The sequence below is a fragment of the Hypanus sabinus genome, unplaced genomic scaffold (assembly GCF_030144855.1).
Source record: "Hypanus sabinus isolate sHypSab1 unplaced genomic scaffold, sHypSab1.hap1 scaffold_47, whole genome shotgun sequence".
NCBI classification, from domain to species: Eukaryota; Metazoa; Chordata; class Chondrichthyes; order Myliobatiformes; family Dasyatidae; genus Hypanus; species Hypanus sabinus.
Window position 1 is genome coordinate 589,389 of NW_026781341.1, and position 27,218 is coordinate 616,606.

The following is a 27,218-nucleotide window of genomic DNA, read 5'->3' on the forward strand; positions in this document are numbered from 1 at the left end:
GGTAGTAGCAGAGACTGGAACAGACGTAGGAACAGGGACAGGGGTAGAGACAGGGTCAGGAGCAGGAGCAGGGGCCGGCACAGGTGTAGGAACAGGGATGGGATCAGGGGCAGAGTTAGCTGGGGCACTGGTTCCCGAAATGGACTCCCTGGGTTTTCGAGTGCTAGGACAGTCCCTCCGAAAGTGCCCCACCACCCCGCACGCATGGTACCGTGGGCGCTCAGAGTTCCAATACACCTGATAGTCTACCCCCTCGTGCCGGACAGTAAACCGGCCCTCAACGTCGTCCTCCATTTCCAGCTGCATGAACACCTGACGCCGGAAAGAGATTACGTTACGGAGGGTGTGTCTCTTAAATTTGAGTCTGATGTCAGTTATCTCTGACCGTACTTGTCCCAAGCTGTCTAGTGCGGGAAGCAGGACCTCGTTGGGGATTAAACGCTTAACGTGTCCGAAGACAATTCGCTGCGTGGACATGTCACCAGCTTCATCTTTAAAAGGATGTTTTCCACCGTGATCCCCCCAACTAAGATCCCGGTGTACTAACTCATCATTCTCTAGATAAAACACTGCCTTCCCGAACTCATTCACTGTGGCCAAAATGCCACCTTTCCCAAACAAGTCCTCCAGAGCCGCCACATATATTTTGCAGGGCGGTTCTTAGATTCAAAATACATTGCACTCGCGTTCTCCTTTCACCGACCAAAACAAGGCGTTGTCCGAGGCTGGAGATACAGCCGTCTTTATCCAACTCCCCGAAGGCCTGCAACTCCGTGGAGAACGGCCCGGCATGGTGACACTATGTCCAAATCTAGAGATATACGGATGTGTCGGTTATAAGTCCTGGAACGAGTTGAGTGACTGGCCTGAAAAGTTTGTACTCGACAGTATCTTGCAGGCTCGGCACCAGAAATTCCAGCGCCAGGAAAGGCTCCGTCGGTCCTGCAGAACTTCCAGGCCGTGAGAGGTCGAGACTTCTCAACAGATGCTCCGGCTCCTACACCGAACGAGAATCACGACGATAAAGAGGAGGGACGTTGTTCCGATGTTAATGGGAGAGCAATGGCGTTTGTCTCCGTTGTTTGGAGCAAACCGGTCTCCTGGAGAATTGCCAGCAGCTGCAGCTGGGAGCCGTCAACGAACCCAGTCCAAACTGGCAGAAAAACTCCAAACGAAGCTTCCACGCTAAAACAGTGTGTGATGGGTGAATGTGGAGGGAGCCTTACTCTGTGTCTGACACAGGAATTGTGCGATGGGACAGTCTGGAGGGAGATTTTCTCAAAGTCTGACCTGCGATTGTGTTATTATACAGTGTGGAGGGAATTCTCTCAGTGTCTGACCCCGGTAGTGGGTTATTTCATGGTGTGTACAGAGATTCTCTCAATGTCTGACCCTGTGAGTGTGTAATGGGACGTGGTGTAGGTAGGTTCACTCTGTGTCTGACACCGGTAGTGTGCGATGGGATGGTGCGGAGAGAACTTCACTGTCTCAGAACCCAGGAGTGTGTGATGGGATAATGGAGAGGGAGATTTACTGTGTTTCTGACCCCCAGTTGTATGTAATTGGATGATTTAAAAAGAGCTTCATTCAGTGTCTGACCCTGGATGGTTCTGATGGGACGATGTGGAGTAAACCACACTCTCTGTCTGACACAGAGATTGTGTGATAGTACCATGCGGAGGAAGCTTCACTCTGCGTCTGACCCAGAGACTGTGTGATGCGACATTGCAGAGGGATCTTCACTCTGTATCTGATCCGTGGAGAGCGTGATACACTCTGTTTCCGACCATTGAGGTTGCAGGTCTGATAGTATACCGTATATGAGCTTCCAATCTCTTTTGTCAATTTTGTCTGCAAAGCCAGGAGAGTGCTCAGGAAGGCTGGGGTCAGGAGAGTGGGTGTATCTCGGGTGCAAGGAAGCGGTGGTCAGCCTGGATGGGGATAGGGACTGAAGAGATCCTGGGGACTGGACAATCTCAGCCTGGAACTGAGGCGCAGCTGTACCACTTCATTGAGTGTGTGTGTGTGTGCGTGTGTGTGTGTGTTTGTGGTTCCCTATGCTACAGTTCCAAGGTGAACACAATGAAAATGTCCTTTGTAATCTGTTTCAGCTCAAGAACTCTTTTGGTATATCTCACACTGCAGAGACGTGTTTTCTCCCCGTGTCTGAACCCGGGAGTGTGTGATGGGACGGTGTTGAGGTAGCTTCACTCTCTGTCTGACCCCGGGAGTGTGTGATGGGACGGTGTTGAGGTAGCTTCACTCTGTGTCTGCCCCAGAAGTGTTTGATGGAAGGTGTGGAAGGAGCTTCACTCTGAGTCTAACCCCGACAGTGTGTGATGGGATGATGTTGAGGGAGCTTCACTCTGTGTCTGACCCCGGGAGTGTGTGATGGGACGATGCGGTTGGAACTTCACCCTGTGCTGAATGCCGGTATTCCATCCCGCATCCCATTCGTACTTGGGAACTCAGTGAAATCACATCTGACATTACAGTAGATGTTAACTGTCTGTGGGCGCCTCGTCTCTGAGACGCTGCTGTACCAGTGTGAGGAGCTCAGAACCATTATTGCAGTTCACCGAGTGCGGGGGGCAGCAGTAACCCCAGGTCACTGTTTCTCCCCTAGTGAGACTCAGGTCCGACACCAATGCAGGAAGTTACAGCAGTTTATTGATTTCATCATGACAAATGTAAATTAAGGAATGTTTGAACTAGATAGGACACGGAATCATGTCACTGCGGCACCGCCTCTGAGATCACAGAGAGCTCGGCTGAAGCAGGGATCTGTTAGAACAGTTAGAAATTAAACGTGTATTGCAGGAAATCGGCCAACATGTCCTCATCCAGCGAGCAGGGATGATCACACATTCAGATCTTCACAACTCCACTCTCAGTCCTGGTCTGGGTTCCTGCAGAGATCTCAGTTCCCTCTCTCCTGTTGGACTGAACCGATTCCAGTGCAGCCTGAAACAGATGGGAGAATAAAGATGAAATAAACTGATTACACAACAGTGTCAGTAACAGGGGACCGGGGTTAATGTTTCAACAACACTCACAGACAAATATCACCAGAAAACCCGCGGATCCGCTGATATTTCATCACATTGAACATTAACACAAGCACTTACCCGATCCGCCCCAGACTCGGGAGGGTCAGTATGACGCGGCGGAGAGCCGGGACAGATCTGTCTGTGAGCGAGTTTAATCCCAGGTCCAGCACCATCAGTGATGAGTTTGTAATGAGAGCGAAGGCGAGATCCTCGGCGCCAGAATCCCTGAGACCGACATTGTACAGACTGGAGATGAGAGAGAGTGAGGGTGAAGGACACAGAGAGACAGGAGATGGTACAAATCCCCAGTGTTTATCAGTAACACAATTACTGATCACATTAATGTTCAGTGTCAGACACCCAGTGACTGTAAACACAATCTCCCACAGTCTGGTACTTACTCCAGTTTCTGTATTTTACACTCTGGGTTCCTCAGAGCCGCAGAAACCAGTTTCACTCCTGAATCTCCCAGTTTATTTTCACTCAGATCCAGCTCCGTCAGTGATGGGTTTGTACTGAGAGCGGCGACGAGATCCTCGACACCAGAATCTGTGAGACTGTTATCTCTCAGCCTACAGATGAGAGAAAGTGAGGGTGAAGGACACAGTGAGATACGAGACGGTAAAAATCCCCAGTGTTTATCAGTAACACAATTACTGATCACATTGATGTTCAGTGTCAGACACCCAGTGACTGTAAACACAATCTCCCACAGTCTGGTACTTACCACAGTTTCTGTATTTTACACTCCGGGTTCCTCAGAGCCACAAACACCAGTTTCACTCCTGAATCTCCCAGTTTATTACGACCCATGTTCAGATCCATCAGTGATCGGTTTGTTTTGAGAGCAGAGGCAAGATTCTCGGCACCAGAAACTGTGAGATCGATATTGTCCAACCTGGAGATGAGAAAAGGTGAAGGACACAGAGAGAGGAGGTGGTACAAATTCCCAGAGTTTATCTGTATCTCAATTACTGTTCACATTAATGTTCAGTGTCAGACTCTCAGTGACTGTAAACACAATCTCCCACAGACTGGTACTTACCCCAGTCTCTGTATTTTACACTCCGGGTTCCTCAGAGCCGCAGACACCAGTTTCACTCCTGAATCTCCCAGTTCATTCCCCGCAAGTCTAAACACAAACAGACAGATTGCTAAACAAATTGATGAATTGATGAGGGTCTGAGGGAATTACTCTCAATCAGGTATTTCAGGAACCACTATACCCTTCAGTAAATCACTGATCAGTGTTCCCATCACTGTCAACGTCCCTCTCTGCCCAGCTCCAGGGTATTCACCAATTATCAGTAATTTAATCTGTTGGTGTGATCCTGTAAAATACACATATTCTGTCTCATTTCTGACGGTTAGAGAAGTGTTATTGGCCTGGGAGCATCAGAAGCAGCAGGGAGGAATGATGGAAGAAAGTCCCACAGTGTGGAAAATTTATGACTGGGAGACTGTCAATGGGAATGGTGGAAGAGACCGCACCTGAGGAAAACTCGATGGGAAGAGAGATCCCACAGGAGGAAGGAGGATGGGAAAAGTTAATCCTACAAGACGAGAGGATACAGAAAAAGATTTCATGGAAGAGGTGGGTCTGAACTGAGGCCCACAGTCGGGAGAGAAGATTTGCCCATGGGGTCTGGGTATCTGGTAGTGAGCACAGTCACACAGGTGGCCTGATGGTGATAGTCACACAAGAGGAAGGGCAGGGGAGGACAATCTCACAATGGTATTTCTTTCCTTCTCACTGGGACAGTCTGAGGACTGTCTCTTGTCCCTCACCGGGAAGGGAGTGTGAATCTCTGACCCACCTGCTGCAGTCAGTGTCGGTCTGGGTGTCAGTAACAGTGAGAAGGAACATTGTCAATGGACGTGTCACAGGCAGCGAGAAACACGGCCATTCCTGTGATTTATTATCATTAAACCAAAGGCCGGTGTTCTCAGAACTGACAAAGTCTCTAACAGCCCTTCACAAGGAATCACAGAAACCTCCTGTACTTGGGGAATTAGTGGCCAATCACTAGGGCATTTGTCACAATTTTTCAGAACCTCAGTTACTACAGTTTTAACCAAATCCCTTGACATTGAAACAACACAATGGAACAGAGTGATAGATAAGTCAAGTTACCTCAAATCCTGGCACTTGTGCAGCCCGGGTCCCAGCCGCTGGATTCCTTCACTCTGAACAAGGCAGTACTCCAGGTCGAGGTGTTTTATTGTGTCACGGAGTCCGATGACATAAGACAGGACCGCGCAGTCAATCGGGGTCAGTGTCATTCCACGGAATGAAAGTGATTCCATTGATTCCAGTGTGGCCTGAGCCAGTCCAAGATTCTGAGACTCAAACAGATAGTGCAATGTGTTCAGGAGGCTCCTTTTACCAGCTTCACTCTCTGTGTTTGAACTCTGGTGTTTAACCTCCTCCTTCACCCAGTCAATCACCTGGCAGGTTGTTTCATGAGGAAATGGACCCAGAAACTCTTCCAGGCCCCGAGCTGTCATTGGGGAGGAGAGACCAGCAACAAAACGAAGAAATACCTCAAATCGTCCATCTGTCGTGTTGTGGGCTTCATTGAGGAATATCAGGATATCCCCGGGATGTGGATTCAGGAATTGTGCGACTGCAGCTACAAACTCTTGGATGGTGAGGTGTGGGAATGTGTACACCACACACCGGGCAGAATCCTCTCTCTCCAAAAGCTCCATCAGGAACCCGGACAGGAACTGGGAAGGCTGCAGATTGTGGTTGATCAAATCATCATCTGTAAACACAATCTTCTTCTCGGACACTCCTCTGAAGGCCATCTGACCAACCCTGAGTAACACATCACGGGGGTTCTCAATCTCACGGCCGTGGTTTTTCAGGATGTTGTAAATATAGTAGGAGTACAGTTGGGTGATGGTCTTGGGAACTCCAGCAGTAGGAGGGGTTGTAGCTCATGGTGTACAGGATCTCGTTCTCCTTCACATATTTGAAAACAGCTGCCGCCACCGTCTGATCTTCAAAATGCCTGCTGAAATATTCCTTCCTTTCCTCACCAAACAATCCCAGGATTTCAGCCCAGACACTGATCTCTGCCTTTTCCAATAAATGTAACGCAGTGGGACGGGTGGTCACCAGCACTGAACACCCTGGGAGCAGCTTGCCCTGGATTAAACTGTACACAATGTCAGACACTTCACACCACCACTCGGGATCTGGACACTGGTGCTTGGGTTCCGTATCTCTCCGACTGTCAGCAAAATCGATTCTGTGTTTGAATTCGTCCAAACCATCGAATATAAACAGCAATCCCTCGGGGTTCTTCCAGACCTCTCTCAGGATATTCCCAAAGTAAGGATACTGATCCAGAATCAGTTCCCACAGGTTTATTCGACAGTTAATGGTGTTTAAATCCCGGAATTTGAAACTGAAGAAAAACTGGAATTGTTCGTATATTTTCCCCGTGGCCCAGTCATAAACAATCTTTTGTACCATTGTTGTTTTCCCTATCCCCGGGATTCCAGCCACTGCTGCTGAATTCCCAGTTTTGGATTTACTCCGGGAAAAGCTGCTCTGGAGTAACTGATCAGTCCGGATTTTTTCCAGCTCTCTGCGGAGATGTTTCTGTCTCCACTCCTTGTGGTCTCTGCCTCTTGCCAGCAGCTCATGTTCCACCAGTCTCCGATCTCGAACAGTAGAAATGACCGTGAGCTCAGCGTATCAGTCAACCAGCTGGAAAACCGTCACCTTCTCCCTCATCAGGATCGTGTTCACTCTCAGTGTTTCAGTTTGTGCCCGCAGAGTCTCCTTGTGTTTCTGTTGAACATCTTCCATGGGAACAGAGAACATAGTCAAAATGTTAAATGGTTCAACGGACAAAGAATATTATAACTGCATTTCAACATTCAGTGTTTGAGATTACATGAATTAATTCAATGCTTACATGGATATTAGGCAGAAAGTAAAATTCTGTTCACAGACACCGGAATTGACAGCGATGGATGTCTCAGAAAATGTCCATTTCTCATATTCTGATACTAGTTATTTGTGAAGGTGAACTTTCCCCTGATATCCTATTCCAATCCTGACTGCACTCCCGTTGCAACAACATTTCACTATATTTCAAGCATTGCTTGCATCATTAACAGATGATGTTAATGTTGATCTGGCATGGAAATATGGAGAGAAGGACACTGTGAATTTTGGCAAAGCTGCACACTGGGGAGTCCATTGCTCTTACATCACAACAAGAGCAGAATATGTGGAAAATACTCAAGTCGGGCAGCGGGTGGGGGAGAATCACAGTGACATGCGGATCGATAACCCATCAGAATGACAAGAAAGAAAATGGGTAGTTTTCAATCGCAGTGATGGAGGATTGGTGGAAAGGTGAAATCTCTGTTATTGGAAGAAGCCAGAAGCGTCTGTCTCAGTGATGGACATTGTTTATGTGGAGAGGGTGGTGAAGTCTTGGCAACTGCTACTCATCAGTCTTGCTGTGGCGGTGTGGGGCGCTGTCTTATGAGGCCTCCGTCTGTCAAAGTCGACCATGGATGTCCTGACCCCTTCATTTCCATTCAGCAATGTCTACCCATGATCATATTTGCATATGCTTGTATGGAGTGCTGAATCCCCCTTGTGTTGATGAAAATCTATCCTTAGAGCTAATTGTGGATTTCAGAAAAGGCAAGGTGAGGGTACACAACACAGCAATCCTCATAGAGGGATCAGAAGTGGAAAGAGTGAGCAATTTTAAATTGCTGGTTGTCAATATCTCTGAGGATCAAACCTGGAGCCAATATATCAATACAGCTACAAAGAAGACACAACAGTGGCTATCAGGAATTTCCAAAATCACTCGAATTTGTAACTGGGCATTGTAACTGGCTGCATCGCCGTCTGGTTCATGGGGACCACTGCACAGGATCAGAGTAAGTCACACACTCAACGATTCAGGTACAACTTCACCTCTGCCATCCAGTTTCCTAATGGACATTCAACCCCTCGATAGTGCCTCACAAATCACTTTTTTTATTTCCATTTCTGTACAACTTATTTAATTTAACATTTCATATAATCACGCAGTCATGCATAACTCTACATGCACAACTTTCAGGCCCTGATGCCATTTTGCTGCTCAGCCAGCTCCACTGGACAGGCCACGTGCCTCGCATGGACAATTCCAGGTTACCGAAAGCAGTATCTAAGGAGAACTCACTCAGGGCAAGAGAGATGGTGGTGTCCAACGCAAGAGATACAAGGACCAAATTAAGCAACAGCTCCCTCAGGCAAATATGGAGGTTGTCCACGGAAAAACCAAAAATTCAGAGGAACCCAGAAGAGCGACTGCTGGAAAGAGGAGGAGATGCAAGAAGGATCCAACTACCGAAATGCCCGACTCCCAGCGACATCTATGTTCCAACTGCTCCCGGGTGTGCAGATCCAGCATTGGCCCCCACAGTCAGCAACGATCGTGCCGTCATCCAGTACGTACGTTCGCACACACACACACACACACACACACACACCTGTGTGTTATTATCACAGAGGGTGATGTTTTCCACCAGAAACCGGTCAGGACTGCCCAAACCAGAAATGCTGCAACAGCAGTTCCGTGCGAACAGCACGTATTGCATGACTGACAGCTTACATTGTTGGTAATCAGCAGGAGCTCAAGAAATGCAGCTCCGATTTGTGGAATATCAGCCAGACAGCGAAACGACAATACCGAGACAGGATTCAGGCACAACTCTCCTCCAACAACACACACAGCTTAGAGTAAGGTCTGCACACCATCGTGGACTTCAAAGTCAAGCATCGCTGCATCTCTCCCAGATGAGCCAAATCTTTTATACGGTCGGTTCAATATCGCCAACACTGAGGCCCCGAGGAGAGCTGACAAAGCGACCTGCACATTGGTCATCTCTGAGGCTGAAGTTCGCATGTGTTTCCAACGAGTGGACAGTTGCAAGCCTGCAGGACCGGATGGCATCCAGGGCGGGTACTCAGGATGTGCACGGCGCAAATGGCAGGTGAGTTTACGGATATTTTTAATCTCTCCCCCTCCAAGTGTAGAGTGCCGTCCTGCTTCAAAACATCCACCATTGTCCCTGTACCTAAAACTACAAAGGCAACATGTCTGAACGTCTGGCGTCCTGTCGCTCTCACGTCAAAAATAAGCAAATGCTTTGAGAGGCGGGTCAAGGACTAGATCTGCCGCATGCTGTCACCCACACTGGACCAACTACAATTCATCTACTGACACAACCGAACGACAGATGACACAATAGTCACTGTTCTGCACACCACCTTAAACATCTGGAGAAGAGGGATGCTTATGTGAGAATGCTGTTCTTGAACTACAATTCAGCAATCAATACCTTCATTCCCTCCAGGCTTGACAAGAAGCTCAGAGACATCAGCCTTGAGCCTGCCTTCTGCAGCTGGATCCTGGAGTTCCTGCCGGATCACCGGCAAGTGGTAAGAGTGGGCTCCCTCACTTCCGTCCCTCAACACAGGAGCCCCTCAGGGCTGAGTCCTGTGCTCCCTCCTTTACTCTCTGTATACGCATGACTGTGTTGTAGATGATACTATATTTATTGGCCAAATCTCAAATCATAATCATGTATGATTATGTGATGTATGATTATGTTGAGAAGTGATCACACTGGTGTCAAGAAAGCAACTTGTCCATCTATGTTGCAAAAACAAAGGAGCTGGTTGCAATGTCACAGAAACAAGAGGACTGGAGACAGGCTAACCACTATTGACACCAGTGGATCTGGGGTTGAGAGGGTAAACAGCTTTCACATCACTGAGGACCTCACGTGGTCTGTAAACACCAGCTGTGTGGTGAAAAAAGGCTCAACAGCAACTCTTTCACCTCAGATGGTTGATGAAGTTTGGTATGGACCCCAAATGCTAATGATTTTCTACAGGGGCACAACTGAAAGCATCGTTGGCTGCATCATAGCCTGGTATGGGAACTGTACTTCTCTCAATCGCAGAACTCTGCAGAGAGTGGTGCGGACAGTCCAGCACATCTGTAGTTGTGAACTTCCTATTATTCAGGTAATTTCATAGACGGGGGTAAAAAGGGCCCGAAGGATCATCCTGTACCCAAGTCGCGCCACCCACAAACTATTCCAGCTGATAGCATCCGGGAAACGGTACCGCAGCATAAAAGCCAGGACCGACAGACTCCAGGACAGCTTCTCCCACCAGGCCATCAGACTGATTAATTCACGCTGATACAATTCTATCCCTATAATTGTATACATAAATACACGCTCACCACACACGCACACGTAATTGTGCTGCTGGCACAGAAAAACAATTTTCACGACATGTGTCCATGATATTAACCCTGATTCTGAGAAATTTTATCTGGCTGTTGTCTCATTTTTTTAGATCTGTCCTTCATCATCCTCATACTGTCCTCTTGCATATCAATCTAAGTGCGCTCCAGTGCACATGGTGTTTTCTACAAATTGTTATTTCTTATTTTTCTTTGCATATTTTCCAGATCTGCTTCAGACCAGGATACTGTACCAAAATTATATGTCAATATGGGCACAGTGAGTGTTTACAACCTTTGTTATATTTTTACTGTTCAGCTCTGTTTGGCAGATTTTCTTGATCCTTAATGTAAATTCAGATCTTCTTCAGCCTTGAAGTTAATTTTGTTGTAAGGTTTTCCTTTATCACACGATGATCTATTTTCTTTGCTAATTGATACCCTAAATATATGTTTCATATTCTGTTGCTTTGCTTTTCTGATGCTCTGTTTGAAATTCTACTGGCTCTATTGCACCTTTCTTTATGTTTAACGTTCTGCACTTTTCTAGTCTGAAGTTCATCCTTATATATATTTGGAAATTAGTTCCATTATTTGAATTATTTGTTTTAGCTTTAGCAAGAGCAAATAATTTCAAAGCACCAATACATAGCTGTCTCAAGGTACAATTCGTATTTTCTTCTGATTTGATACCTGATTTTTGTCCCTTTCAGTGAATAATGAGCGGGTTTAAAGCTAGACAAAGCCATGGTGGGTTCAGTGAATCACTCTGGAAAATCCCTCAATTTATTTTGATAATGGTGGTTGTTCCTTCATGGTTGTTAATAGGACGATTATTTTCCGCCAATGATTCATCAGATTGTGTGGAAATTTCCCAAATATTGGATGAATCATATATACTTGGAATATCTCTTAACCATGTGGGGGAGAGAAACAAATGTTTTTTGATAGACAGTAAAACACTGAAAGATTTCTGCTTTCCACAGAGTTTGAAGTAGAATTACATAAGCTGTTTTCTGTTGTTCATACCCGACCGGTATTCTTTCCGCTCTCCTGTGAGTATATTGTGGTTATCTAAGTGAGTTGTTATTAGTTACAAGATGCACGATGCTGCAATTTACATATTAAAAAATGGTCTTATTATTAAGAGCCAATAATAACAGTAGTCTTATAAATGCAGAATTAAAGCTGTCCTTGAGGCTGGTGTCCTTAAGCCTTTTATATCTTCTGCCCCCATGGGAGTATGAAAGAAAGAATATTTGAGGTGGTTTGGGGTTCAGCAGCAAGGCTTTGGGTGGGGTTAGCGTCTTGCCAACCTGATTACACATGGATGTTGTCTACTTGTATATTGGTAGAGTCTTTGACAAGGCCCCACATGGGAGTCTCATACAGAATATTAACATGCCTGTGAACTGTGTGAATTGTCCTGGCTGGCGGGGACCCACACTGGGAGAAATTTCTTGGCTGGCGGGCGGTGAATCTGTGAACTTATGGAAGACATGACATTGGGTATATTTAAAATGCAAGTCGATATGTTCCTGATGAGGTAGAGTGTCAACGTTTACTGTGGTAATGGGGTAGAGAGGAATTGAAGAGCAAATTCACTGAGCCGAATAGCTTAATTCTGCTCCTGGATCTTATGGTTTTAGGGAGAATCTGGAGAATTTTATACACCTGATTGTCCAGCTCTTGGAAGCATTGGAGAGGGTGCAGAACAGGTTCATCGGGTGTTGCCTGGATTCGGTGGCATGTGCGACAAGTAGAAGTTTGATAAACTTGGTTTGTTTACCCTGGTGGTAGAACAGAGATCTGACAGAGGTGTACAGGTTTGAGAGATATGAGTTTGGGTCGACAGCCTGTATTTTGTTTGTTATTTTTTTTACTTAAGACCTGTGTTTAATACCAGAGGGGATTTGGTTAAGGTGAGATTGGGTAAATTTACAGCAATTGTGGGTAGTTTTTTTTTTCACAGAGTTGCAGGTGCCTGGAATTTACTGTCTGGGTCATGTCGGGGGCAACTATGCCAAAGGTGCTCCAAGTTATACATGAATGTGCATGAAATGCAAGGATATGGTCAATAATATAAGAAAGGATACTAAAGTCATTTTTTTCGTTCCCAGATATATAGAGTAAAAAAGAGAGAAAGAGCTGTATGGGAACCCTGACAAATGATGCTGTAGTTGCAGTAGCGGGTGAAAAGGAAATGCCAGACAAGCTCTGTGCAAGTCACTAGCGGAATTACAAAAGGTGAAGAACGTCAGTGAACAGAATTGTGTGTAGTGCTATTACAAAGGAAAAGGGGCTTGGAAGATGAAAGGTCTGAAGATAGAAAAGTCACCTGGACTGGGTCATAAAGTGTATCAGGAGCCTGTCAGAAGTGTGTGGGGATTCCGAGAACGTGAGGACCTGGAGTGAAGGCTTCACCAGAACCAACAGTTGGATTAATAGTAAAATACAATGTAGAATATTCAGGTTGCAACGAGAGATTCTCTGAATTGTAACTTGAAACCAGAGATCAGTGAGTGATTAATGGTGAATTTTCCTTCCCAGATTCCACCAAGTCACAGTCAAAATTCCGAGATGCGGTTTGAACTGACAATTTCATCACTCACCAAGCAGTTCAGTAGGTAACTCAGATAACACTTGGCCGATGTTCATGTTTTCCTGTGGATCCGGACCTGTTTGAATCAAAATATGTCCATGAAAACAGAGCTCAAATAAATAAACCTGTTTATTTCAATGTGCCTGTGTGTTCAGTGTGTGGTTTTAACATACCGAGTTCCTGTATTTCCCTCAGTATTCTGTCCAACTTCGGTAACTCAGTCCTCCATGTCACAAAGGATTCCCACATCGCCCTCTGGGCCCGGGAGCCTTTGCCATTCACCAAACTGAGGAAGAGTCTGGAACTTTCGGTCCGGTTTCCCTTCTCTGTCAGTTCAGTGACTTTCTACAAAAGGAAAAAATGAATTTATTATGGAGCAGACGGACAGACATGGAGAAGACGGACAGACATGGAGAATGTGCAGGAAAATATCTGTTCTTGGTCCCGGTAGCTTCAGAACAGATGCAGTCACTGGGCTGCTGCCTCATCCTCTCTGAGTTCAGTCATTAACAGAGAAACCATAACTGAAGGAAATTCTAAATCAATATTGTGGAAGTGTCACGTACCCCGTGACTGGTTAAAAAACCAACAGAAATAGAAAATACCGTAGAGTCTGGTTTTGCTATAAACTAATGCTATTTATTAGTAACTACGCAATACATTAATATAAATGCAGATATATCAAACAGGTTAGCAATATACATAGTTAGTATATATAAGTGTGGAAATAGGAAAACCAAGTTTCTTCAATCCTAGGGGTAAATGGATGCAGTCTTATGATGATGAATGAAGTTCAGTTCAGTTCGTGGTATTGAGTTAAGTAGTGATGGAGAGAAAGAGAGGGAGAGTTTTGAGTCTTCAGGTTATCTGACGCCATCGATCATCCTGTTGTCCTCCGAAATCCTTTGGAAGTCACCGATTGTGACCGCAACAAAGGGGACCATTCTGTCGTGGAATTATTAACACAGGCGAGGGTTGGACACACGAATAACCCCCCCACCGGTCACACCTTTTTCACACTGTGAGAGCCACTGTTCAATTCTCCTTATCGATCCTACAAAACCCACCTTTTCTGTGGCCACAACAAAGCTCATTCAGCGTCCAAAACCATGTGTCTGTAGGTCTATCAGCGGACCTCCTACTTATCTCACCGTGCTGAACTCCAGCTGTCCACCAAATAATGCCGCCCTCGGTCACCATGGCGACCCACGAGCTGCTCACTGCTCTCTCTCCGTAAGAACTCACAAGCAGGCAATGTCCTTGTAAAAGTGTAAACAAGCTTGCAGAGAAATCATAACACCATCTCCGAGCAGTCAGTCAGTCAGTCTCTCTCTCTCTCACACACACCCACACACACACACACACACACACACACACACAGTGTCCGCGGTTCAACAACAACTCCCTCTCTTTTTCAAAAACACAGTTCACAGGAGTAATTCAGGACCCCGCCAGTAAGGATAAGGATTCACTGACAACCTGCAGAATATTCAACATGATTAATTTACTTGTCCATCAATGTGCAACATTACATCAAAAAGATGTGACTACAAGAATGGAAGTGAGGGGAGAGCGAGAGAGCAAAAATGGATGGTGGGCATCACTGAATTCTGGATGAAAGAAGATCATATTTTGGTGATTACATCCAAGGATAAATATTTCACCAGAAGTGTAGGCAGGTGGGTGAAAGGGTTGTGTTGACTCTGTTGTCATGAAAATAAAAGTCCTTATAAAGAGGTGAAATCGGATTGGACGATGTAGATGTTAAGTAACTGCATAGGACCCTGAAAATGACCCTGATGGAACAGTAACCAGGATGTGAGCTACAAATTCCAGTGGGAGAGAGAAGAGGCATGTTAAAATAGTCATGGGGAATTTCAATATGCAGGTAGCTTTGGAAAATCAGGTTGGTGCTGAATCCCAAGAGAGATAATTCATAGAATGCCTCTGAGATGGCTTTTGAGAGAAGCCTGTGGTTGAGCCCACTATTGGAACGGCGTATCTTGAGTCTGTGTAGTGTATTGCACCAGATTTGATTGGGGAGCTTCAGCTAAATAAACCCTTAAGAGGCAGTGATCAGCAAATAGCAGAACTCACACAGCAGTTTGAGAGGGAGAAGGTAAAAGTTAGATGTATACATATTACAGTGGAATAAAGGAATTACAGAGGCATGTGAGAGGAGTTGAGCAAAACCAAATTGGAAGAGGACACTAGCAGAGGCAACAGCAAAGCAGGAATAGATGAAGATTCTGGGAGGGATTCGGAAGGTGCAGGTAGAGGTTGATAATCCCAAAGATGAAAAATTATACCAGAGGGAGGATGAGCAACCGTGGCTGATGAGGAAGTCAATATCAGTGCAAATGCACAGGAGAGGACATAGAATATAGCAAAATATATTGGAAAGCTGGAGGACTGGGAAGCTTTTACTAACCAGCAGAAAACAACAAATAAGCTGTAAGTATACAAAATATGAAATATGAAAGTAGGCTACCTAATAATGTAAAATGGCTCACCAAAAGGTTTTCCTGATATATATGTTCTTTTCGGACAACCTATTGATTTTTGGGGTCATGAGATATCAGCTTTGTGCATGGTAGTTCATGTCCAACCAATATTAAAGTTTTTCCAAGGAAGTTACCGGGAAAGTTGATGAATCAATGGAAGTGGGTCTTGTCTGCATGGACTTTCGCACGGCATTTGACAAGGTATTGCATAGGAAGGTTGTCAAGAAAGTTTATTTGCTCCGCATTCAAGGTAAAATGGTAAATTGGATTTGACACTGGCTTTTTGGAAGAAGACAGAGTGGTTATAGATGGTTGAATCACTGCCTGGGATCGGTGCTGGGTCCATTGTCTTTGTCATCTATATCAACAATCTGGCGAAAATGTGATTAACTGGATCAGCAAATTTGCTGATGACACCAAGAGTGGGAACGTGTAGTGGAGAGTGAGGAAGATGACCAAAGCTTGCAGTGGTGTCTAAACCGGTTGAGAAATGGGCTGAAAAATGACCGATGGAATTTAATGCAGACAAGTGCAACATGTTGTAGTTTCGAATGACCAAGCAGGGTCGATCTTCTTCAGTGACTAGTAGGGCACTGAGTAGTGTGGTAGAACAAAGTGATCTGGGAATACAGGTCCACGACTCCTTAGCAGTGGCAGAAAAGGTAGATGGATCGGAAAGAAAGTATTTGGCACACAAGCCTTCATAAATGAAAATATTGAGTACAGGAGGTAAGATATGATGTTGAATGTGTGTAAGACGTTGTTGAGGCCTAATTTTGAGATTCTGTGCATTACCGGTCACCGACTTACAGGACAGATGTAAAGAAGTTTGGAAGAGTACAGAAAAAAATTACAAGGATGTTGCGGGACTGGAGGACCTGAGTGACAGGAAAAGATTGAACACATTATGCCTTGGAATGCAGAAAACTGAGGGGAGATTTGATAGAGGTACACAAAATCATGACGGGTATAGATAAGGAAAATGCAAGCAGACATTCTGCAACAAAGTAAAGAAGTACTACAACAAGAGGTCTTCAGTAAAGGATGAGTGGTGAAAAGTTTAAGGGACACATGAGGGGAAACTTCTTCAATCAAAGGGTGGTGAGAGTGTGGACTGAGCTAGCAGCGCAAGTGGCACAAATGGTTAAGAGTAGTCTAGATAGATACATGAATGATAAGGGTATAGAACACTATGGCCCAGTGCAGGCCAATGGGAATAGGCAGTTTAAGTAGTCTGGCATGGAATAGATGGGCCAAATGGCCTATTTCTGTGCTGTACTTTTCTATGACTATGACAAATCAGCCACTTATTGTGCAGGAACTTAGACGGAGACCAGACCAGCAGTACCGCAGTGAAGCCAGTTGACCCAATTTACAATCTGACAGTTTAATATTCATCCTGGATTAATGAGCTGAGGTGAATTTGACCGACGGTCCTGATAAGATGAAAAATTAAATTTAGACTGAATGTCTGTTCAACAGTCCAGGTATGCAGCCACTGCTCTTATATCACACTGATAAATACAGCAGGTGTGAGAGGAAATGGTGACGCTGAACCTGTAGTTCCCAGTGCTCACCACCTTATCAGCTGAAACCAGATCTGCTGGAGACATCAGAGATCAAAGTCTCCATTGCCATGTAGAACACCTAGAATGTGCAGGAGATTAATATCGATCACTATTACCTATGATACCAGCAGTTTGGTGACAATACACAAACTATACTTGCCTCATTTTCTTCTCTACTGAAATGTCCCTCCTTTGTCAACATCCAATCGAGTCTTTCAACCTTTTCTTCAATTGCTTGTTTGAGTCTGTCCCTGTAGAACTTTGTCAGCTGGTACAGTCGATACTCGCCCCCCTCTGCCAGGAGGTCGGAGATTGTAAACTCTGGCTCTGGGAATATAAAAGTGAATGTAATCACAAACTCAAATATCGCTTGTCTCCACCGCTCTCACCCAACTCAACAAACCAGTCATCTCTTGAACCTCAGTGTTCACCTGCTTTCAGCTGGAAACACATCTTTTGCCCTAATCTCCAACACTGGCCTTATAACCCACCTATCAATGTGCTGGGCATGACGTTACCAGAAGGAACATATTCCTTAGAAACCTGTCTCTCCTACCGTCCCACCTACTCACTGATTTCAGTTTCAGATGGGCAATAAATGCTGGGAATGTCAATGATAGTCGCTTCCCAGAGATACTCTCTCCATCCTGGTGAATACATTTCCCATAACTCATATCCCCTTATCCGGATTGCTGCATTTCCTCCGATACACATCCTGGAAATCATCTCAGCAGGTAGTACATTTCCTGTAGTAGGGTAACGGGTGCCTCAGTATGCCACATACACCACTCCCACGCATTTCACCTTTCTGAACAACCCTCCAACAAGGAATAGCATTTACCCGCTTCCTGCCTCATTCTGCAAGCACATCACCCTGAGGTTTCACTCACCTGCTCCTTGGTGGGGCCTGGACAATTCCATGATCAATGAGCTTCTGAGCTGACAGGCGATCACCTCTCTTGTGCTGGTTCCAGATTCCTGATTGGTGTCTCTGACGTCACTGTCTCTGGGCTGAATTTGCTCCTCCTTTTCTGCGGCTGGACTGCTTTCCATTGGGACATTGCTCTCAGTCTGACCCCGCTTTAGTATCTTGCTTCCCATGTCCCGATCATCTTCCCTCGATGAGTTGCCTGAAATAAACCTCTTGAGTACTTTCCGTATCCGATTCAATTTCCCACCTGAAATAAATGATGAATTGCAGGTTTAGAGAAATTTCTACTTAAACAAGGATTAACATTGGGTGTCTGCAATGGAGCTGAGACTTCGGCTGACCAGATTTTGAGTGGGACTGTGCTGGTAAGTGTGAACCACAATTCTTGCCAGGTGAACATTATGATAAACCGGTGTCTGGACACATCCACACCCAGAAAAGGAACTGGAAAGACACAGTAATACTGATATCAGAATACGCATTAGTTAATTCCCGGGTGATACCGGGAATTATCACTGGGATTATCTTCCACAAGCATAAATCTCCCTGGATCACAAACTGTCCAGTCACCTGTGTCACTCACAGACAAGCCACTGGATTACTCATTGTCCGATCCTCTAGATCACAGGTTCTCCGTTTGCTTTGTCACACAGTCTTGTCCCCTGTGTCACAGAATGACCACTGCCTTGAGAGGAACAATGTCCAGTCCCCTGGGTTACAGACTGACCATAACCTTGAAGCCCGTGATGCCTGGTCCCCAGGACCCATCCGGTCTCCTGGATGGTGATTGTCATGGAACAGCTATACAAGTCATTGGCAAAGGGAGAGTCTTGAGTGAAGTTCTAGGAGCTAAACTTCAAGTCTCCCTCTTGCAGTTGCTAATCTATAGGATGGGTGTGATTCAGCTAGAGAGTGCAGAGGAGATTGACATTACTGGACAGGGCTGTTTGGTTTTTGTGTTATATGGTTCGGCTGGGACAGTTTGCCGCCGCTCATGGGAGCTAAAGGGTAACCTTATACACGTACATAAAATAATCAGGGTGCAGATAGGGTAGATGGTCGTAGTCTTTTCCTCAGGGTAGGTGAGTCTGAGACTCGAGGGCAGAAATTTAAAAGGGACTGAAGGGGCATTTTGCCACGTTGCGGGTGATGGGTTACATGCAGCCAGGGGAGGGTGCAAACACAAATAAAATTACAAAGTTGAGAATATGTGGAAGGAAAAAGGATAGAAGAAGTCTGCAAGGGAAATTTGGGAAAAGCTGCTGGGAAATTCGACAAGCTCAGAGACATTTAGAACAGCATGAATTAGTTGGGCTGAAGACCAGTTTCCACACTGTAATCTCCATTTTATTCCACCTAAAATCACAGATTTGAGCACGATCACAATATCTGCTGGAGACAAATACAGTTGGTCATTGGTTATACCGGGTCTCTGATCAGAGATACTGAGTATTTAAATTCAGGTAGCAGGTCATCTCAAGAGGGAAATATTGAGAACTCACGTTCACCATTTGGCCACAGACCAGGCATGGATTGGGGTTTTAAAACAGAATTAGAATCAGGTTTATTATCACCAACATGTGACGTGAAATTTCTTAACTTAGCAGCAGTTCAATGCAATACATAATCTAGCAGGGAACAAATAATAATGGATAAAATAAAATATAATAAACAAATAAGTAAACTAATTACGTATGTTGAATAGATTTTTAAAAACATGCAAAATCATAAAGAATGTATATTATAAATAAAGTAAGGTTGTGTCCAAAGATTGGATGCCCATTTAGGAACTGGATGGCAGAGGGGAAGGAGCTGCTCCTGATTCGCTGAGTTGTGTACCTTCAGGCTTTTGTACCTGCTTTCTGATGGTAACATTCAGAAAAGGGCATGCCCTGGGTGCTGGAGGTCCTTAATAATGGACGCTGCCTTTCTGAGACCCAGTTTCCTAAAGATGTCTTGGGAAATTTGTAGGCGAGTACCCAAGATGGAGCTGACTAGATTTACAACCTTCTGCAGCTTCTTTCAGTCCTGTGCAGTAGCCCCTCCATACCTGACAGTGGTGCACCAAAGCAGACCACAAGTTTATCTAAAATGAAGTGTGTCCTGATCCTCAGCCACTTCCAAGGCTGGCAATGTTCTCGGCTCAGCTATGGAAAACAGAGTTTGGAAAATTCCCCTCATCTACTTTGCGCATTGAGGGGGGAGTTGATAGCTGTCCTGACAGAACCCGAAATGTATTATCACAGAATCTCTGAAAAACCGGAAATGCTCTTATCACCTGACTCTGAATTTTATAAATGAAAGTTGGAGATGTCTTTCACCTCTAAACAGGCCCTGATATGTAACAAACCCTGAACCTGGGCTTTTCCGTAACGAACAACACGGCTGTCACATTCCTCTTAGTGTTTCACCCTCAACCTGCTGATTCAGGGTCTCCGGCTCCTTTCACACAGGTGAAGCTTTGCCTGGTGAGCGGAGTCATTCGACCATTACTGGTGTCAGGTCCCTGCCCTGGAACTGTTGTATTGATTGATTACACAAAGCCGCTTTACCAGTGGGGTCAATGACACTGCTTGATGAAACACTTCTCTGCCCTGTTAGTGCCTGTGTGAGTTTCTTCATCTGAACTACTGTGCATCAACAGGGCAGAAGTTTAATTATAAAGATCCCAGTGAACATACCTGTAGCCATTCTGATTCTGACTGACGGTTGTTGATTGTCGTCTTCTTGTTTACACTTTGGTCGCGGTGCAGGACAGCTCCACCTGCTGGTGATGCCCTGAATTGCACAAAACTAGCAGACAGTGAGTCAGAGAGGGTAGGATTACTTTACAAATGTGACAGTACCGCCGTCCTCTGAATCTGAGCAGCAGTTTGCTTAGGGATCAAACATTCCCTGTTAACATCAACTCCCACACCATGTCTGTATGTCTGTCCAGTGATATCTGTTACATCCTACTGATAGAGTCACAGAGCAAGAGAGCGCAGACACTGACATTTCAGCCCATTGAGACAATGCTGACCACAGTGCCCACACAGATGGTCATTATTTTCTAAGTTGGGCCCATTTCCCTCCAGGCCTCTTCATTCCATCTTCACATCCCAACTTCAAGAATTATACAATTGTGCCTGCCTCATCCACTTCCTCTGGCAGGTCCCTCCACATGATCACCATCCTCTGCATGAAACCATTGCTGCTCGTGTTGGTTTTGCAATCTACTCTGCCAATTTAGATCCCCTATAAGCTACGATAATCTTCATCATGAGTACCATCTACTAATTTTGTGTCCTTGCAACACCTAGGGCTTTCATTTATCCAACTTCCAAAGGACTCCTCATGTTCCTTTCAACCTCCAAGTCACTTTTTAAGCTCCTTCCAGGCTACCTTATAATTCACTAGAGCCTTGCTCGAATGTTGCTTCCTAAACCTAAACAATGCTTCCATTTCCCTTTTGCTAAAATGTTCTCATCTCTTGAGAACCACGGTTCATTTATATAAACATTCTTTCACTGTGTGTGGAACAAACCTACCCCGAACCACATTCAAGTGTTCCTGAAACAACCTTCACAGTTTCATTGTACATTTCCCTTTGAAAATGTTTTCCCAATTTACACTCACAAGTTGCTCCGAACACCATTGTAACTATCCATCCACTAATTAAATACTGCCTCATATCGTCTGCTAATATCCTTGTCCATGACCATGATAAAAGTTGGGGTGTTGTGGTCACTGTCTCAAAAAGGTCACCCATCATGATATCTGTCACCTGACCAGCGTCATTGCCTCATACTAGATGCAGAATGGCAACTCCTCCAGTTAGCCCATCCACATACTATGTCAGGTATTCATCCTGGACACACAACACATTCTGCCCCATTGACACATTTTGGAACAAGGAGGTGGGGTCAACATCAGGAAAGTTGATGTCAACGATGACAACAACCTTGTTGCTTTTGCACCTTTCCCAAAACTGCCAAGTTATCTGCTCTCATTATCCCTGCCGCTTTGGGGGTGGCCTATAGAATACTAACGGAATGATAGCCCCCTTCCCATTTCTGACTTTCAGCTACATTGATGTCCACTGTTTATGTAGCTGTGATAACATCCCTAATTAGTAAAGACAATTCTCCCCTTTTACCACCACCTGCTCTCTTCCCCCCCCCCCCCCCCCCCGCGTATATAATGAAACAACTAAAACCTGGAGCATCAAACACCAACCCTGCCCTTGTAACAGTCTGGTCTGTGTAATGGTGATAACATGTACCATCCATGTTCTAAGTTACTCGTATTCTTAACACTTATTGTATAGAATTAAACTCATTTTGAACTGACTATATGATGCCCTGTCCACATCTGATCCTTCCACAATCTCTGTGAACTTGGCATCTACCTTTATATCAACTCTTCTATCATCTGACCAAACACTCTCATTCCCATCCCACATTGACTGAGTTTAAACTGACCCTGGCAGCTCCAACAGTGCTGGCTGCAAGAACATTTGTTCAACTCAAGTACAGATCTATGCGTTTGGTACAGGGTCAAAGGTGAACATAACTTCACTGTAAAACCTAATTCTGCTTAATCACAGATTTGTAGGCTCTGACAATTTATTAGTAGGGAAGTATTTGATGACGACAGTGTATGGAAATGTAAATGATTGGTTGGCATTTGCTAGTTCGGACTGAATGAAATGTGGTGCTGGGACATTTGGCTTCAAGAGGGTTTGCTCTTAGCAGAGGCTTGCACGACGATACACTCGGGGGCAAGTGTATCATTGCAGCTTGCAATAGACAGAGGAATCAATGCAACGTTGCTGAAGTTCATGGTAATTCCACATTTCTGCAATCACTACAGTAGGAACCAACTGTGGCCTCTTATAAAGGGAGGAAATTCTCAATGCATTTTGAGATTATTGTGACCTAACACAGCCAAGCAAGAAAACAGCAGAACTGATAAGAGTTTGAAATGAGCAAACAATGTAAGGGAATGTGTGTGGCTTCACAGATCTGGGATGCTGACAGCACATTAGCAAATCTGGAGTGATTGCAACTGGCACCTCTATATTTATTCAATCCTGCTCCAGCTATTTCCTCCCTTCCTTGGTGCAGAAATGTAATGTCCAAAGGACCAGTGTTAGAATAATTGGGACTCACCAAACTTTCTCCTGACTGAATCACTGGAATCTCTGAGTCAGATGGGTTCTCTCCAGTCGGTGCTCTCAGTCCTCGGGCTGGTTCACTTGTTGCTGTTCCCTCGTCTTCAGTCGTGGTTTGCCTCCAGTTGGGGTTTTTCTTCCAATAAATTTCTCACCGCAGATCTAAATTTAACATGAGAGATAATGAAGCACATTAACAACACAAAGGAGAATATTTCTGCTCAATGCTCCTAAATGCAAAACTCACTGAAATTTATACTTGAAGAAAAATATAACGATCTCAATGAGCAAATATGTAATTGTCCCTCACAAGTCACAAAACCTGATATGGGATAGGAAGGAGTCATCGTTCAGTCATGGTAAGACACAAGATGGAGGAACAGAGTTAGATGATTTGGTCCAACTGGTCTGCTCCACCACTCAACCATGGCTGATTTTTATTCCAACACCATATTCCTGCCTTCCTCCTGTAACCCTGAAGCTACTTAGCAATCATGAATATATTAATCTCTGCCACAAATACACTCAATTGGCAGCCTCATCCACCATCTGTGGCAACAAATTCCACAGATTAGCCACCATTTGACCAAAGAAATTTTTGTCATCTCAGTTTTAAAGGGAAGCTTCTTTATTTTCTGAGTCTGTGCTCACCGATCGCAGGCACCCCATCTAATGGAAACATCCTCTCCAGATCCACTGTATCCAGGCTTTTCAGCATCTGGTAGGTTTACTTAACCATACATTTCCAACCCCGCCCTGCCACCATTGTCCCTCTGAACTCCATTGAGCACAAAGCCCAGAACCATTGACTTAACAGATAGGTGACAGTGAGGGGAAACTCCAAACTTGGTTTGACCAGTGAATCTCCTGGGTCCAATTCTACTGCTACAAACATTTAATGACCACATCTCCCTGTGAGGGATGGAATGAGAACTCAATTCTCTCCTTAAATTAGCAGTTATTTTTTCTAAAGGAATTCCAGAAACAAGCAACTGAGACCAGACCAGAAATACTCGCTCAACACCTCATCAGCCCAAGAAGCTTGATCCCCAGAGCCATTTTACCTGTGTCAAGATCTGTGGTATCCCAGGACCCAACCTCACAGGGCCACACAGCTGAATCTGCCACTTACTGACCCTAGAATCCTCGCACATCATCCCATATCAGGGATTCCCCCACAACCAATGCCCAGCTGCCTCAGATTTCTGATTCACTGTGGAAGAAGGAACATCTGCAGAAGTAGTGACCTGGGCCAAATCCCAAATCCCTAAGCCCAGAATCTCCATCCCAGTAAAATAGCCCAAGCACCAATTTTCCCAGGACTCTTTGTTGCCAGTAACATGGTGCAGTGACTCTGCCATTCAGAGTTCAAAAACTAACACTCCTACCTCAAGCTGTGGCAGAATGGGAAGCTGATGATCCTCTGATCAAGATAGCGATCAGGTTGGAAAACGTGGCTGTGGGTCACTAGATACCAGAGATACATTTCACATCGTCTCCAGCAGCTAAACTGAACACATTTTATTATCTTATTGTTAAGTGGGATCTTGCCCAGCACAATTGCCCATCACATTTCCTGTAAACTAACAGGAATAAAATGCTTTTAATATAAAATTGAAATTAAAGTTCTGGAAACTCGGTACATCAGATTGGATGTGTGGAAAGAGAAGCTGTAGAAGAACTACAGTAGAACTACAGAAGAACTACTGTAGAAGCTGTATCAGAACTGGGACTGTCCAAGATGCTGCCCGATCTGCTGAATGGTTACAGCATTTTATCTTTTTACTTCAAATGATGCACTACTATTGACTGATTACAAGATGTTTGTGATGGTCTGAACAAATTTGCACAAATGAAATGCCCACATTCATTAGTTTTCTCTTCATTCAAACACAGGGTTAATACAGTCGACACAGTCAATGCTCTCAATATCCTCCCCACCCCACTATCTAGTTGTTACATCTACTCCTGAGGCCACTAGCTCTTACTGAGTTATTCACCACCCTGCACATCTGGTGGGCTGTTACTCTGGCAATGGAAAAAGCAGCTCTCCAAAAATGACCGAAAAAGAAAATAACTTCAAATTTTAACTATATCTTTAAAATTCAACTTTAAATACAGCAAATTACCTCAACAGAAAAAGTAACATAATGGCCCTTTTCTAATGTTGAAACTAAAATTGCAATGACTGTCTTTACCCTTCCTCATGCTGCATTCAATAAGTCCTCTGGTAGTTCCAGGTAACAAACACCGATTTCAGAAATAACTCAGTGAGACAAAATACTTCGCAATGAAGACAATGGAGGAGAAATATGGTTCATATCTAATCATTGGTGGGATACAGGCTGGGCAGAGGTTGAACAAGATGCTTGATATATATCATTGAGGTGGTGGGATACAGGCTGGGCAGAGGCTGAACAAGATGCTTGATATATATCATTGTGGTGGTGGGATACAGACTGGACAGAGGTTGAACAACATGGATGATATATATCATTCAGGTGATGGGATACAGGCTGGACAGAGATTGAATAAGATTGTTGATATATATCATTGAGGTGGTGGGATACAGGCTGGACAGAGATTGAATAAGATTGTTGATATATATCATTGAGGTGATGGGATACAGACTGGACAGAGGTTGAACAACATGGTTGATATATATCATTGAGGTGATGGGATACAGGCTGGACAGAGATTGAATAAGATTGTTGATATATATCATTGTGGTGTTGGGATACAGGCTGGACAGAGGTTGAACAAGATGGTTGATATATATCACTGAGGTGGTGGGATACAGGCTGGACAGAGATTGAATAAGATTGTTGATATATATCATTGTGGTGTTGGGATACAGGCTGGACAGAGGTTGAACAAGATGGTTGATATATATCATTGAGGTGATGGGATACAGGTTGGAGAGAGGTTGAACAAGATGGTTGATATATATCACTGAGGTGGTGGCATACATGCTGCACACGGGCTGAATGAGGTGGGAAGTAAGCAGATGGAACTAGGTGGGAGAAGGGATCAAGGGTGATCACTGATGGTTCACAAGCAATATATGGCTACCGAATTAATGAAACATACTGTGCTGCTCTGGGTAGTGGGTGGGGTCGTGGTTGACAACCCACCCCTGCATTCCTAATGACCAGCACTGTTTGTTGTTCTTGTGTTAAAATGCATTGCGAGATTATGGTGGGAATTTCCAGTTCACTTATTGTTAAATTTTAACCTGGGTTATACAGTAATTTGCTCTTGTTGTTTGTTGGTCAGACTGACTGGAACCGGGATGTGTGATGGTCACCTCCCCCATCAGGTGGAGACTGGTTGGGTTCACTCTCCGGGTCACGGTGCCCAGTCTGTTTTGTGTTGTTTGTGGGTCAGACAGACTGTAATCGGGGTGTGTGATGGTCACCTCCCCCATCAGGTGGAGACTGGTTGGGTTCACTCTCCGGGTCACGGTGCCCAGTCTGTTTTGTGTTGTTTGTGGGTCAGACTGACTGTAATCGGGGTGTGTGATGGTCACCTCCCCCATCAGTTGGAGACTGGTTGGGTTCACTCTCCGGGTCACGGTGCCCAGTCTGTTTCGTGTTGTTTGTGGGTCAGACTGACTGGAACCGGGGTGTGTGATGGTCACCTCCCCCATCAGTTGGAGACTGGTTGGGTTCACTCTCCGGGTCACGGTGCCCAGTATGTTTTGTGTTGTTTGTGGGTCAGTCTGACTGTAATCGGGGTGTGTGATGGTCACCTCCCCCATCAGTTGGAGACTGGTTGGGTTCACTCTCCGGGTCACGGTGCCCAGTCTGTTTTGTGTTGTTTGTGGGTCAGACTGACTGTAATCGGGGTGTGTGATGGTCACCTCCCCCATCAGTTGGAGACTGGTTGGGTTCACTCTCCGGTCACGGTGCCCAGTCTGTTTTGTGTTCTTTGTGGGTCAGACTGACTGTAATCGGGGTGTGTGATGGTCACCTCCCCCATCAGTTGGAGACTGGTTGGGTTCACTCTCCGGGTCACGGTGCCCAGTCTGTTTTGTGTTGTTTGTGGGTCAGACTGACTGGAATCGGGGTGTGTGATGGTCACCTCCCCCATCAGTTGGAGACTGGTTGGGTTCACTCTCCG

The 27,218-nt window shown here is 45.0% G+C and overlaps 2 protein-coding genes across 2 annotated transcripts in view; both read right to left on the reverse strand.

Moving 5' to 3' along the window:
- Positions 1 to 2,650: 2,650 nt before the first annotated feature.
- Positions 2,651 to 6,257, reverse strand: LOC132389089 (NACHT, LRR and PYD domains-containing protein 3-like). Its single transcript, XM_059961525.1, has 6 exons — positions 5,185 to 6,257; positions 4,096 to 4,182; positions 3,778 to 3,948; positions 3,452 to 3,622; positions 3,129 to 3,296; positions 2,651 to 2,964 (listed from the first exon to the last, which is right to left on the reverse strand). The coding sequence occupies exons 1-6, from the start codon at positions 5,859 to 5,861 to the stop codon at positions 2,877 to 2,879; spliced, it is 1,362 nt and encodes a 453-aa protein (XP_059817508.1). The 5' UTR covers positions 5,862 to 6,257; the 3' UTR covers positions 2,651 to 2,876.
- A 484-nt stretch (positions 6,258 to 6,741) lies between these two features.
- The window catches only part of LOC132389090 (uncharacterized), a 29,565-nt gene continuing 9,088 nt past the window's right edge, over positions 6,742 to 27,218 (reverse strand). The window contains exons 2-8 of the mRNA XM_059961526.1: positions 23,095 to 23,258; positions 20,623 to 20,734; positions 17,901 to 18,188; positions 17,171 to 17,337; positions 13,112 to 13,283; positions 12,949 to 13,014; positions 6,742 to 6,866 (exon numbers count right to left, since the gene is read on the reverse strand). Coding sequence (XP_059817509.1) covers positions 6,760 to 6,866; positions 12,949 to 13,014; positions 13,112 to 13,283; positions 17,171 to 17,337; positions 17,901 to 18,188; positions 20,623 to 20,632 — 810 coding nt within the window. The 5' untranslated portion in view covers positions 20,633 to 20,734; positions 23,095 to 23,258 and the 3' untranslated portion in view covers positions 6,742 to 6,759. The remainder of the gene's footprint in view (positions 6,867 to 12,948; positions 13,015 to 13,111; positions 13,284 to 17,170; positions 17,338 to 17,900; positions 18,189 to 20,622; positions 20,735 to 23,094; positions 23,259 to 27,218) is intronic.